The following is a 13,839-nucleotide window of genomic DNA, read 5'->3' as shown; positions in this document are numbered from 1 at the left end:
GCTGGGATGGTGATGCCTGGGCGGGGCAGAGAAGTGGGGCCAGGGAAGGCCCCCTGGGGGCTGGAGGTACAGGCACCACTTCAGAAACAAAACCAAAAAATGCTCTCCACCCCTCCACCTGATTTGCTTGGGGTGGGGGGAGCTACCCTCTCACGGCTCAGGCACATCACATAGCCTGGCTGTGCGTGGAAGGCAGGCCTGGGGGCCACCTGTGGAGGTCCCCGCTAGCGGTGCCCACTAGAGCCAAGCCTACCGGTGCCAGTCATGAGGCAAGCCTAGGTCACCACAGGCCTCTGCACCTGAATGCAGGACCCCTGCTAGGGCAGAGGTGAGGCCAGGGAGCCCAAGGCCAAGCCTCCTGGAGCCGTGCCAGCAGTGGCAGACCCGGCTTGGGCTCATGGTGGGGAAGCCTGCCTGATTGTCAGGGCAGTCTTGGGACTGACCGGGGTCCCAGGAGGTTGGGAAAGAACTAGGAGCTGGTTGCCTCAGTCGGCCCTGGTATTCTGGTCTTCACCCAATCCTAAACCTTATCCTCAGGCAAAAAGGCTGCAGATGAATACACTTGTCCAGGAATAAATACATACACACGATACACAGCAGTATATACAGAAACGCAGGCCTGGAACAAGGCTGGGTGAGAAAGCGTGACCACCAGGGTTAAAGAGAAGTACCAGGCCCCTGGGGGAGGGAATTCCACTCCTCAAGGACTAATAGGCTAGGCAGATCCCATCAGTTTGAGTCCACTCCTCTGGGCATGTGGGCTCCGTACCCGCTCACCATCTCCCCTGTCTTCAACCCAAGTCCACCAGGAATTGGGTCTTTGGCACCAGTAGTCTCACCCTGGGAATGTCTTCAGCTTAGTGCCTTAGAGGGACTTAGGGGCTGGGCACCTTCCCGCCCACGGCCCAAAGACCAGGGGAACAAGCAGAACCCAAAGGAAAGGATGGAGCCAAACCTTGGAACAACAGGCGTTGGGAAGGAGGTGGTTTTGTTGTTTTCGAAGCTCTTCTTGAGAGGCTGACTCGAACCACTCACAGGACCAGGAAACAAACCCTGGACTGCCTTGTTCCTTAGGTGGTTTCTCAGGCATTGAAAAGCCATGGTTCTGGGCAGCACATTTCCTCTCCCTTGGGGGGCGGGGGTGTCAAACATAGAAGCATCTCCTTTGTCCCCTGCTGGTGCCATGGGGAGGGAGCCCAAAGCAAGCCTGATGAAATACCCCAGCTAAATCAGCCTCCCAGATGCTGGCTGCAGGCTATAACAAGGAGAGGTGGTAGGGACACCAAGTGCTGGGGCCCATGGGACCTCTACACATGCCAGGACCCTTGGAGCCTGCCTTGATTTGCCCTCTCCTTTGCATCTTACTAGGTGTAAGATGGAGGAGGATTCTCTTTTCAATGAGCGAGGGATAAGGTGCCTCAGGGATGGCCAGACCCTCCATTCCTGGTTTCCATGCACAGCCATGCTGTGTGGTTGCCAAGGAGGCAAACACGTGGAACCCTGCAGACAAGCTCCCCACACAGCAGCAGGGCTCATCCCACGGAGAGTCAAAAAAGAGCTTCCAGTTGGGGGACAAGGGGCCTGCAACTTCCCAGTTCTCAGCACGCATGAGGTCCAGCGTGCAGGAGGCGGTCAGCCCCGAGGACAGCTGTGCAGTGGGACACGCTGTGACCCAGCATTCCCATGGGCAGGGGCCCATGCAGTGTGTACTCTTACACATCCTTTACACACACACTCAGGCTGGCAAATACCAGGTGGGGACTTGCTGGCCAAACTTCCTGCCAGCCAGAAGGGGGCCCTGTTCACTCTTCTGCCCCCAGTGCTGGTGGTGCTCAGGGCTGCAAGGATGGGGGGATGGGTGGGTGGAGTGGGTGAATGAACCTGTTCCTGGAAGCAGTCCTTTCAGCACGGTCTCCCACTCTAGCTCCCTGCTCATGCACCCTGACCTCCTTTCCCGGCATTCCAATGGCTGCCCACCTTGTGTTCAGGGATGGAAGCTTCCTGGGGCAGAAAAGTCCCTCAGTAAGGCAGGCTCAGGCCAAGCAGGGCATCCCTTTGTGCTTTGTCCAGGAGACTGGGGGGTGGTGGGGGTTGGAGTGGACGGGCAGCACCTCTGGTCCTAGGGTCTCAAGCAGGAGTTATAAAGGGTGAAGATGGCAAGGCAGGACAGATGTACCCATGGCACCCCCATATCCCTCCCAGGCTCCTGGAGGACAGAGAAAAGTTGTGCTTCTTCCTGTGACTCCTGGGGACAAGGCTGGGGAGGTGGGAAGCCAGTGGAGCCAGCTGCTCTGGAGTTGGGGATGCCACACAGCCAAGGCTTCATGCAGGACTGGACAGGGAATTGCCAACATGACACCCTTGGTATTTGGGGTCTTCAAAGGGCAAGGCCAGAATAAGCCACTGGAAGAAAAGTCATCAACCAGAGCTGGGACAGAGCTGCGTGTGGAGCCAGGGGAGCTAGCTGGGTACTGAGCCTGTGGGGTCCCAGCTCTGGAGGACTCATTACAGGGTAACCCAGGGCTGGGTCTTGATGTCTAAGCCAGGCTGTGGCAGAAAGTTGGGTCCCTGCAAAGGGCTGAGAAACCAGAGAAGCCCAGCCCCAGCCAGGACCAGCAGCCTAGTGGTTAGGGCAGAGCTGGGTCCTGTATAGGAGAGAAGGAAACTCTTAAGATGGGTCGAGGTTAATGTCTGAAAGAACTTTCCAAATGAATGTTGGCAGGACCCGTGGCCTCTACACCACTGAGAGGCTTCTGAGAGGAGGAACTGGGGAGACCTGAGTCTTTGGAGCCTTAGTGCCAGAACCTGGTCTTGCCAGAACCGTGCTAGTCTGTGAAAACCCACTTGCATTCTGTGGCTTCTAAGCCAAGTGGCCGTGGCTCAGGCCCCAGCACTGCCCCTGGGCTAAAGAACTCCAGCAAAGCCCACAGCCCATGGGGCCAGTGGAGACTGGGGAGGGAGGCAAGTCTGATGGGGGTGCTCTTCCTTGCCCTTGGCCTCAAGGGTCTGGTTCCCTACCAAGGCTACATCTCCAAGCAAGCTAGCCGGACAAGGAAGCAAACCAAACCACCCTCCTGGCCTCCTCCAGACAGAAGGCAGTCCAGTGACTCCCTCCCACCACAGCACTGGGGACCCGGAGGCCGTTAGATTCCTGCCCAAGCACCTGGAATACAAGGACGTTTCTTGAGGACAGGAACTGCTCACTGCTGCTGTCTCCCAGAGCTGGTTCCTTGCCCCTCCAGAGGCTCAGGATTGGTGGAAGGTATAGAAACATGCACCTTTTAGCTCTGAATTTAGCTCTGGTGTGTCGTGGGGTATGTGGTTGTCGGGAGAAGGGGTCTTGTTGTTTCTAGCGATAAAAACTAAGTTTTCTCTACTTGGCAATTTCCCCACTTTGGGAGTGGTGGTTTCAATATCCTGGGGAAAAGTTCAAGATGAATGTTTTGCCATTCCAAGCCCATTCCACTACCTCACTGCACCCCGCCCCCCACTTTTGGCTGACCACATTTCTAGACCCCAGGCCTGTTTGTGTTATCCCCGGAGAATGTGGACCCAGAGCCTCGGCAGGCTGTCTGAAGGGGGTGCCCCACAGAGGGCTGGAACAGGGCAGGGGGAAGAAAAGAGCCTTTCTTGCCAAGTCTGAGCTGCTTTGGGGAGCCCCATCTGGCCTGGGGACTCACAGAGGCCCCTGACAAGGAGAGGCCTGCCCCAGCAGCCCAAGCAGCCGAGGAGCCACTCAGTGATTACGGCAGGTCCTCGGGGCGATGACACCTGGTGCTGGTGGTGACTCAGCTCCTTCCTGGCTGTGCCCAGAAGGCTGCTCCAGTTGGGGGTGGAGTGGGGGTCGGAGGGCAGTTTCTGTCCAAGCCCCTGCCCTGAAGAGCCAGTGCCCGACGTCAGGCCCGTCGCTCCGCTGTCCCAGGAGGAGGACAGGAAACCATCAACCCCTCCCTGGAAGCCAGGGATAACACTAGGCCTCTGAAGGTCGAGTCCAAATCAGGGTCCCTCTGGAGGTCCAAAGAGAGTGCCCTGGTGTGGGGCTGGCAGGGGCCCTGCCGCCCCCCACCCCGGGTTAGCAGCTGCCGTCCACCTTGATGTGCAGGATCTTAGAGAAGCCGGGCCTTCGTCGTAGGGCCTGTAGACCGAACCCTGGTTTAGTTCCCCTCAGGTCGAGGCAAGTGGGGCCCTCTCATCACACACCCAGATCACCAACCCCAGCCTAGAGATGCCACCTGGGGTTTTGGTTGGCCTAACAGCCAATTCCTCACCTGGAGTTTTGTCACCATGTCCTCAAACAGCTTCTGGGCCTCAGGACTGCTGGGCTCTTTGAAATAATCAGCAATCCCAATTTGGACCACGATGGACTTGAGGTTCCGGCAAATGCCTGGGAAAAGGTAGGTAATAAGGTGAGGCTCATGTGTGGCCTGGACAGTGGGGCTGCTCCTCTGTCACTAATTCATGAGATCAGAACCCTACAGACAGTCATGTGCCAGGCACTGGGAACCACCTAGAGGAGAGCACACCGGTGGCACCCAGGGGATCAACCGCATGGGGGTGCAGGGCGGGAGGAGGAGGGCAAGGTCACAGAGCAGAGGCTGCAGTGGACTCTGGGAGGATGAGTGGGCAGCAGCCAACTGTGCAGGGGCTCTTGGAGCTTCCCTGGCAGAGGGGACAGCTGTGCCATGGCCTGGGCACCTAGAAATGAATTAAAAGGACAGAGTAGCTAAGGTGAGGCTGATGGCTCTTCTCTGGGGCATGGAGGAGGGGACAGGCAGCAAACAAGTTGGGAGCAGAGGGCTTAAGGGGCTAGATGTTGCCATGAAGTCAGTGGAGGAGGAAGAAAATCAGGAGGCTGAGAAGGTTCTGGAAGTCATGATTTTGGAGGCTGAGCAGTTCTGGTGGTCAGTCGAGAGCCAGGCCATGAGGCTGATGGGAAGGAAGAAGAGGATCCTGGAAATATTTAAGTCAAGGAGGCTTCCTGGAAATATTAGTCAGGGTGTAGGTGTGACCAGGGCCTCAGGAAGGGGAGGCCTGCAGCCTGAGCAGCCGAGGAGCCACGCAGTGCCTACTGCAGGTCCTCGGGGCGACGACACCGGGTGCCGGTGGTGACTCAGCTGTGCTGGCTGTGCCCAGAAGGCTGCTCCAGTTGTGGGGGAGCGGGGGGGAGTGGGGGTCTTCTGTCCAAGCCCCTGCCCTGAAGGAGTGTAAGCAGCCTGAGCTGGACACCCATGCCCTTGGTCAAGGTGGAGGAGTGGCCAGGAGTGGAGTAGGTGGCTAAAGGGAGGTGAGGTCAGAGGAGGCATGGAGTCTACACCTTGAAAAGAGGAGTCTTTACCCTGAAAATGGTCCTAATGCTCCTCCCTACTCCAGAGAGTCAGCTGAGAAGAAAGGGGATACAGAATCCAGAGACATCTAGTAACTTGCCCGGTCACACAGCTAAATAAGCCAATAAGTAGAGCCAAAACTGGGACCCAGGTCAGTCCACCTCTAGAACCTGTGCCCCTAACCTATCTGTTCTGCCTCTGCCATTGGCCAGAGGCTCGCGTGGGGCAGACGGCATTGTACGGCTCGTGTCTCCAACGTACGTAGAGCACAGGGCAATAAATGTTGAACCGAACCACGTGTACCAGATGGCAGCAAGCCTTCGATGCCACACTGGCCTCGGAAGGCACTGGTAGCAAAGCTAGGATTAGCACCCCAGCTGGTCTGCCCCCAGTGCTGGGGCTTGCTGACTAGGAACGACAGGGAGCGGCTCTGCTACTTGCTGACATGGCGCGGTAAGCGGTGTCAGTGGCAGCCCCCTCCTGCATTCCCATCGCTCACTGTTGAAATGCAGCAGGGCCTTGGGGGTGACCGGGGTGGCCGTGAGCACCAACATCTCCAGTCCCTTCAGGCCTTCCCGGCAGACCTCAGCTGCCACCTCCTGGGTGATCTCCGATACGTGGTCCAGCTCCAGGACCTGCAGCCGCATGCAGTTTCTTGCTAGGAAGAGGGAGGAAGAGGGGAGGTCCCGCTGACAAACTCCCCAGGTCGCCTCCCGCCCAGTGTCTTGGTGCTCCTGCCACCACCCAGGCTGCAGCCCCAAACCCTTCTGGGATTTCAGTGTTGCACCCATACCTGCTTCCCACCACCCTCCACCCCAGTCCCGAGGAAGGACTCACCGAGTGATGCCAGGCCCTGCACCCCACAGCCAGCGCCCCCAACCCCCAGGGCCCGAAGGTGGGGCCAACAGCGACCGATCATCTGCAGGCAGCGGTTACTGAAGCGCGTGGGCTGCTGGCTGGAGAATGGGGCAGAGAGGGGGCTGTCAAGGAAGCTTCTGGTCGCATGACATCCCAAGCCCTCTCCTCTTTCATGTGCTGCCTCAGGCTGGGGCACTGCCAACCACCCAGCTGCTCTAGTTAGAAACCTGGAATCATCCCTGACTCTTCCTCCCTCACCTCCTGCCAAGACCTACAGATCCTGATTCCTGGATAACGCTTCTACCTTGCAGTTCAGGCCACCATCCATATTCATCTGGATTCATCTAGAAGAATCCTACACACTATTGACAGTGAGCCATTCATTCCTACATTCTCTCACTCAGTCATTCAACAAAGGGGCCTCAAGTGTCTACTACAGTTCAGAACAACTGAACCAGGCCCTGCGGATACATCAGTGACAATACAGACACAGTCCCTGCCCTCAAGGAGTGGGGGGGCGGGGACACAGAACGTAACTAGTCTGATACAATCCTGTTTTTAAGATCTAAAATACCCCAATGACTTCCCAAGCACTTTCCAGATAAAACACAACTCTAAACCCCTTAGGCAAGATCTGCCTAACCTTGCCCCAACCTCCCTTTCCACACTCATTGCTCCCCTCTGCCCACCAGCCTCACCAAACTTGCTATTTCCCTGAGCACTTCGTCAAGGAAGTGCTCAACATTCGCCCCGGCAGCAGGTTCTCTGGAACCAGAGATATGGAAATGGGCATTTACAGCCCCTACCCTGAGACTGCGGGTACAGCGTGGACTGGAATAGAGAGAAATTATTGCAAAGCACATGACAGCAGGGGCCGGGACAGGGCGCAGGAGGAATGGAGGCCGGGGAGCTGTGCCAAGTTCTGCCAGGTGTTCGCGAAGGACACTGGATGCCCTGGGAGGAGCTGTCCTGTGGAGAGAGGGCTTGGAGGACAAAGCGTGGGGACAAAAAAGCCTGGTCTTAGGAACCCCAAGTAGAGCGGTAAATGATCTGGATTCTCCAGCAACCAGCTCTTTTGTGTGTTACACATTGACCTCCCTTGACCAGGCTTTCATGTGCCAAACAAACGTGGCTATTTCTAGCTAGTGTTGCCTGAACACCTACTGTGGCCCCTGTAGGCTCCGTGTGCACATCTCACTGGAGCCAGCTACAGTCCTCCCAAGGCTGAAAGACCTCTATTACCGCCACCTTCACTCTGCACTTGAGAAACGAAGGCACGGCTGGATTGCCCAGAATCTCACTGCCAGTAAGCCCGGGCATCACCCCATGTCTGACTTGGAAGCCCCCGCTCCTAACACCTACTTACAGTGACTCACGCATGCGAATCTGTCTCCCCTGTCAGCTTCTGGAATGGCTCAGATCTGCTCAGTCCTCAGCCCCAGCCCCAGCCCCACCCTGTCCCCACCTGACCCCTGCCAGGGCTCACCAAGGGTGAAGTGGCGCCACCTGGAGGGAGACAATCTCTCTGCAGCCTGCACCCAGAGCCCAAATGACCTCGTGGCCCACGGGGTCTGTGGCACTCCTGTTGAAAAGACAAAGCTGGCACCACCCACCCTGATGAAGGCCTTTGCTCCCTTCCCTTGGGCCACAGAACTCTTGAGTCCCTTTGCCTGAGACCCCTGGGGTAAGAGTATGCAGACCCCAGGGATCCCTTTGGCTCAAGGCCAAGAGCGTACGGCCCTTGAGTCTGGTGGTGTGCACCCACCTGTAGGTGACGGCCTGCAGGGCACGGCAGTAGCAGCTGGCCAGCCAGAGCGAGCGGTCAGTGAGGATGTTGGGACAGTGGGAGATGCGCAGGATCAGCAGGTTCCCCCCGGCTGCCTTCAACAGGGACTCCAGCCCTGCTTCCAGGCAGCCCCTGGGGATGGCCAGGAGGTCAGGGCACTGCCCGTGGCCACCTCCTCCTCTGGGAGGCATCCCCCATGGAATTCTCGGCTTGCAGCCTGCAACACCCACCCGCCCACACGCCAGGGCCTCACCGGGTGCTCCGGGCATACTCTTCCTTGCTCTCTTTCTTGCCCCGCTGCCGGGGCTTCAGGTTCTGCAGCGTCAGCGAGTGGGCCTGGGTGCACCACTGTGCCAGCATCGCCAGGAACTGCAGAGAGACAAGGGTCACAGGGGGATGAGTGGGTCTGTGCTGGGTTGGCTAGAGGCAGACCAGCCTCAAGACAGGAGGCCCCATGAGAGCATTTGGAGTCAGGCTGAAGCCAGGGTGTTGTAAGGGTTGCAAGGACCAGGACCTGAGGGGCCAGATTCCACTGGGAGAAAGGTGGGTTCACACTGGGGGCGGTGGACGGGGACAGGCACCTTGGAACAGACGCGGGCATTCTCCAGCAGCACCCGTGTCCAGACCGCAGGGTGGCGAGCCACGAAGCGCCAGTCCCGGCAGACCTCGGCAGCATGCAGCAGCGTGCGTGTGTCCAGGTAGGTGAAGATGCAGAACAGGGCGGCTCGCATCTTGAGGATCTCTGGGCTGATGACCTCGTTGGAGCGCGAGGGGCTGCCCCTCTCAGCTCGCCGACCCCGCCCACTGCCTCCCTCGGGGCGGGCTGCACAGTACCAGAGGGTCAAAGGTCAGTGTAGAGGGTCAAAGGCCAGTGAGGGGGTGCGGGCGGGGAGGTGGGGTGGGCTAGGAGCTGCAGAAGGAATAGTCATGAGAGACTCATGCTGCAGGGCCAGTGACTTTGGGAAGAAGGACAAGGGGCCTCTGCTTCCCCCTCCTCTGCAGTACCCTATCTCTATACAAATTAGAAAAAGGTGACCCTTCCTCAAGCAAACTGACTTTTTAAGATCATAGATCATCACACAGTCCAAACTCACCTCATAGATGAAGCGACTGAGTCAAGAGTGGACAAGGGTTTGGAGGGTGAGGGTACAGATGGTTAGAAACCCAGGGCAAGGCTGCCCAGAGCAGTCACTCTACAGCAGTCATGTACCTGATCTCAGCCCTCTAACCTCCTGACCCTGACCCACCCACATATGCACATGGCCTTGTCCATATACAGAAGGGGGTTCTCCTTGCTGCTCCAGGACTTCAGTCTGCAGATAAGATTCAACTACTCTCCTGTAAATGTCAACGAGCCCACGACATGAACGGACGCTTGAGATGTGGCATCCTTGTGCGGTGCCCACCCCTGTGCTGCAGCCCTGCTCTGTCACGTGAGTTCCTTGCCCAGGCTCACAGGGCACTTGTAGGAAAATCTGTCATTCTCACTGTGGGAAGTCTGGGACGGGGGAAAACAGGTGTGGGAGCCCAAGAGATGTACCGCCTCAGCCCTGTGTCCCCTGAGAGGGTCCAGTACCAAGGAAAGACTGGCCTCTCTGGCCTACCCTCCCCAGGACTCACCTGAGAGCCGGCAGCTGCTCAGTGGCCCGGCCATAGCAGGCCCAGAGCGGGGGGCATCTGAGGGGCCCTCAGCCTCTGACTCCGTGGTTCGGGAGCCCACGTCCGAGACATCACCCTCCTCCCCCTCCGTGCTGTGTCGGCGGGGTCTGCGCTGCCAGTTCTGGATGGCCTGGCGCCGCAGGCCTGAGCTGCGAGGGGGCTGGGTGCGCTCCGAGCCGCCGTTGGCAGCCTGGGCCCGTGTGCTCAAGCCCCCAGGGCCACTGTCCTCGGGGGCCCCCTCTTCTGGCCGGGGTAGCTCCAGACTGTCACTGTCATAGCAGCCTGAGCTCTGGGATGCAGCGGGGACACGGCTGGAGGCCCTGGGGTGGGGTGGACCAGACGGTGAGGGGTGAGGGGCACCTGCCCGAACTCCCCATGCCACCCGTACCACCGGCCAAGGGTAACCCACTCCCCCTACTTTCCAAGAGCCCCTTCCAAGAGTGTGGAAAGGCAGACAGAGGTGACCCAAGGAGTATGGGGAAAGGAGAAGGAGCCAAGGCCCCAGAAGGGCCAGCCATCCAATGGGCCAGTGGATCCTTCCAGGGTGAGGGTGGGCTGTGTGGGGCGGGCCAGGCCCGAGGCTTACCCTGTGCTGGGAGAGGAGCCGTGCCTTGACACGGCGTATGTGCTAGGCACGGCCGGGCCTGCGTGGTGTTCTCGCTGTGGGCCCCCAGAGTGGGAGGGAGAGGCAGGGGGCAGAGGAGGCAAAAGGGTGAGAAGGAGCGGGAGAAACAGGGCACAAGACGGAGAGAACAGAGGAGGGAGAGGAGAGAGAAGGAAAAAAGTTGGGAAAGATGGTCAAATAGACAGACAGACAGCCCAGAGAGGCAGGCTCACCAGCCTCCTCCCCACACCCACCCAGCAGCCCAGACCCCAACTTGTGGCTCCTGGGCTCTCATTTGGGCAGAGGTGGGCCCCTGAGAACCGGAACGGCTGCATCACACCTCACTGGATCGCAGCCTCAGGGGCCATCACTTCTGTCCAGTCAGAGGGACCCCTACTTCAGGCCTCGAGTCTGCTCGTGGGGAAGAGCCAAAGGAGGGAAGCATGGAGCATGACAGGGGGAGGCCAGCCAGTGTTTGAGGCAGGCCATACGGGGCAGGGGTGCAGGAGGAGTTGAGAAGGCAGGTGGGCACTCACCATTCTGCCGGGACCCCGGGGACCAGGCGCGGCACCGCCTCCGCCGCTGCCGCGGCCCAGGCTGGCGCTGGGTGTGCTGCCACAGCTGCTGCTGATGACCTGCAGCTGCCGCTCGGCCCGGTCCGCCCGCTCGAGCAGCTCCTCGATGAACTGCTGCAGCCGCAGCTTGGCGCTGGCCTCCCGCGCCGCCGTCTCCTTCAGGAACTGGTCGATCTGTACCACCTCCCTGGGCCCGGAGCAGTCTCTCACCCCCGTGCCTCGGCTGGCCGCCCACCCGCCACCCTCTGGAGCAATGGGGCGAGACACGGGCACAGCTGCCCGTGGTCCCGTGGGTGCCTGTGGAACAGGCCCAGGCGCGATGCCCCATATGAAGGCGTGCATAGAAATGCAAGCGTATGCTCAAAGTCACACGCGCACACCCCCCGACCCGGTCCCGACACTCCTGCCAGACATCCCTCCTCCCCACTGAAATAGTCATACTCAGTCACACTCAGAGCCACCTCCTCCCTCCAGAACACTCATGGGCACACAGCCACACACACTCATGTACATCTGCTCGTGTCATGTTCACTTGCAGGCACACACGCAGTCTGAGACAGGCACAGTCCCAAAGACACATTCCAACACACACACACACACACACATTTCTGAAACATTCTCAGACGCAGAAGACTCCGGGAAGTGCATGTACACACAGCATACTTCAGAGTCACTTGAGGATTCACAGTCGGTCATGGATCTACTCAACATTTACTGGGCACCTTCTAGGTGTCTGGCACTGTATCAGGGACACAGCAGAGGACAAGCATGAAAAGAATTCCTGCCTCCGTGGAGCTTATGTCACAATGGGGACAGATAACATGCATCTATGTCGAAATTCTACATTTAAAGACCAGGGAAATAAGGAGAAGCCAGTAAAGAAAACCGAGAAGGAGCAGACAGGGGGGAAGAAAAAAGAAGGCAATTCCAGGAGAGTATCTTGGACACCAAGTGAAAAAAGGGTTTCAAGGACCACTGTGTCAATACGGCTGAGAGGCTGAGATGATGACCAGTGGGCCTTGGCAACAGGAAGGTCATTGGTGACATGAAGGGCAGTGGTGGAGGTAGACATCTGATCAGAGTTCATTCAACACAGAAAGTGGGGAAGGAAACTGGAGACAAGGAGGAAAAGCAATGCTTTCAAGGAGTTGTTCTGGAAGGAGAGAAAAGGGGCTGTAGCCTAAGGGGGTACTGGGGTTACAGCAGGTGGGAGTAGTGACCTTAGGTCTGGATGCTTTTAGGAAAGAGACAGTTGACAAGGAAAGTCTGGTGATGGCAAAGGGAGACAGCAGAATGGTGTCATGGCTTTGAGTAGGCAAAAGAGGGTCTGGTGCCACCATGCAGGCGCTGGCCTTCACTAGAGAGACAGACAAGGGAGAGAAACAGTTTTCACAGCAGGCCCTTGGTCACACTTGCGTGTACTCAGAGTCCCGAACACATACTGTCATGGCCCTCTCGCCCCCTCGCACACCATCTATGGCCGGTAACCATCGATGCCATATTACAAAGCCAAGGCCACACACACACACACACACACACACACACACACTCAGGCCCACTCGCGGTGGTGGCGGCGGCAGTGACACACACGGTCACCCAGTCAGGAACACTCACGGGCACACCCGCCCACAGGGCCCTGCGGGCCACTCACTGCTGCTTGCGGCTCAGCTCCTGTTCCTTGTGCACCAGGTCCTGCTTGAGCGAGGCGAGCAGCTCCACGCTCACGTCCACCTGGCGCGAGAGCTCGGAAGCGCGCTCCTCCAGCTCCTCCTTCTCGCGCCCCAGCCGCGCGCTCTCCTGTCGCGCCGTCTCCAGCTCGGCCGCCTTGCGTTCCAGCTCGGCCTGCAGCCGACCCACCTGGCCTGCGATCTTCTGCTCCACCTCCTCGCTCAGCCGCTCCAGCCGCCGGTCCACCTCCAGCTTCTCCAGCGCACGGATCTTGAGGCGCGCCAGGCCCTCCTCGTAAGCCACATCCGCGGGCGAGGGGGACGCGGGGGAGGCGGAGGCGGGCCCGGGGCCCGGCCCCGGCGGCGGCGTCGAGCAAGCCGAGGAGGCCACGGACTTGCGGGCGAACAGCTCCCCCAGCGGGATTTCGATCTCGCGCAGCGCGTAGCGCGCGGCGGCGGCGGGCACGAGGCCGGGCTCGGCCAGCTCCTCGCAGGGCAGGCTGGCGGGTACCAGGTCGCCGGCGAAGTGGGCGAGGGGCGCGTGGTGGTGATGGTGGTGCAGCAGGTGCGGCGCCGCGGGCGATGGCCCTGCCGCCTGCTCCTTGCCCTGGAAGGACGTGCTCTCGAAGACCTCGCGCCGGGCGCCGGGCACGGCCAGGAGGGCGGCGGGCTCGGGCGTCAGCGGGAAGCCGGAGGCGGCGGCCGCGGCGGCGGCGGCGGCCGCGGCGCCGTCGCAGATGCTGTTGGTCTTGGAGAGGATGTAGAGCGTCTCGTACGTGTGGCTGTACTCCAGGTGCGCGCGCAGCGACGACAGGCTCCGGAAGCGCTTGTGCTCCCCGCAGCGGGGGCAGCGGTACGGCAGGTCCAGCGAGGCCATGGCCCCGCCGCCCCCGCGGCCCCTGGGCTCCACCGCGCCGCCCCGCCGGTCAGCCGGGCGCGCTCATGGGGGCCCGCGGGCGAGCCCCCCCTGCGGGGTCAGGAAGGCTGAGAGCGCCCGCGGCCAGGGGCGAGGAGGCTAGAAGAGAGGGAGTAAGCCTTAGGAAGGCGGTATCCCCCACCCGTGAGGAAATTTACTTCCCCAGGAAACACGTGCCCATAACGGAGGGTTGAGGGGATACCAATGGCTTGACCTCCGGGAGGGGGCTGGCCTGCTCTGGTACTCGTGGGAGGACCTGTACGTGTATGAGAGAAAGAATGTGGATTCTTTAAGAAGGGGACGGGGGGGGCAGACATTAATTTTATGTATAATACTTCCAAGCTATATTCCAACCTAAACAACCCAAATGCCCATCACAGGAGAATGGATAGATTGTAATATATTCACAATGGAATTTTATCTAGCAGTAATAAAAGGAAGCACTGGTAC

At 59.4% G+C, this 13,839-nt stretch overlaps 1 protein-coding gene across 1 annotated transcript; it reads right to left on the bottom strand.

The window, feature by feature from the left end:
• Positions 1-1,297: 1,297 nt before the first annotated feature.
• On the bottom strand, positions 1,298-13,350 carry FBXO41 (F-box protein 41). The gene is made up of 12 exons (XM_039256900.1): positions 12,458-13,350; positions 10,768-10,993; positions 10,214-10,287; positions 9,589-9,947; positions 8,550-8,791; positions 8,222-8,337; positions 7,948-8,100; positions 7,669-7,764; positions 6,162-6,280; positions 5,824-5,982; positions 4,269-4,384; positions 1,298-4,135 (listed from the first exon to the last, which is right to left on the bottom strand). Exons 1-12 carry the CDS (start codon positions 13,348-13,350, stop codon positions 4,073-4,075), a joined length of 2,616 nt encoding a protein of 871 aa, XP_039112831.1. The 3' UTR covers positions 1,298-4,072.
• Between the last annotated feature and the right edge of the window lie 489 nt (positions 13,351-13,839).

The sequence above is a fragment of the Hyaena hyaena genome, unplaced genomic scaffold (genome assembly GCF_003009895.1).
Source record: "Hyaena hyaena isolate Hyena2069 unplaced genomic scaffold, ASM300989v1 scaffold_591, whole genome shotgun sequence".
In the NCBI taxonomy this organism is placed as follows: Eukaryota; Metazoa; Chordata; class Mammalia; order Carnivora; family Hyaenidae; genus Hyaena; species Hyaena hyaena.
Note: the sequence above shows the minus strand (reverse complement) of the source record. Positions and strands in the feature narration are given on the sequence as shown.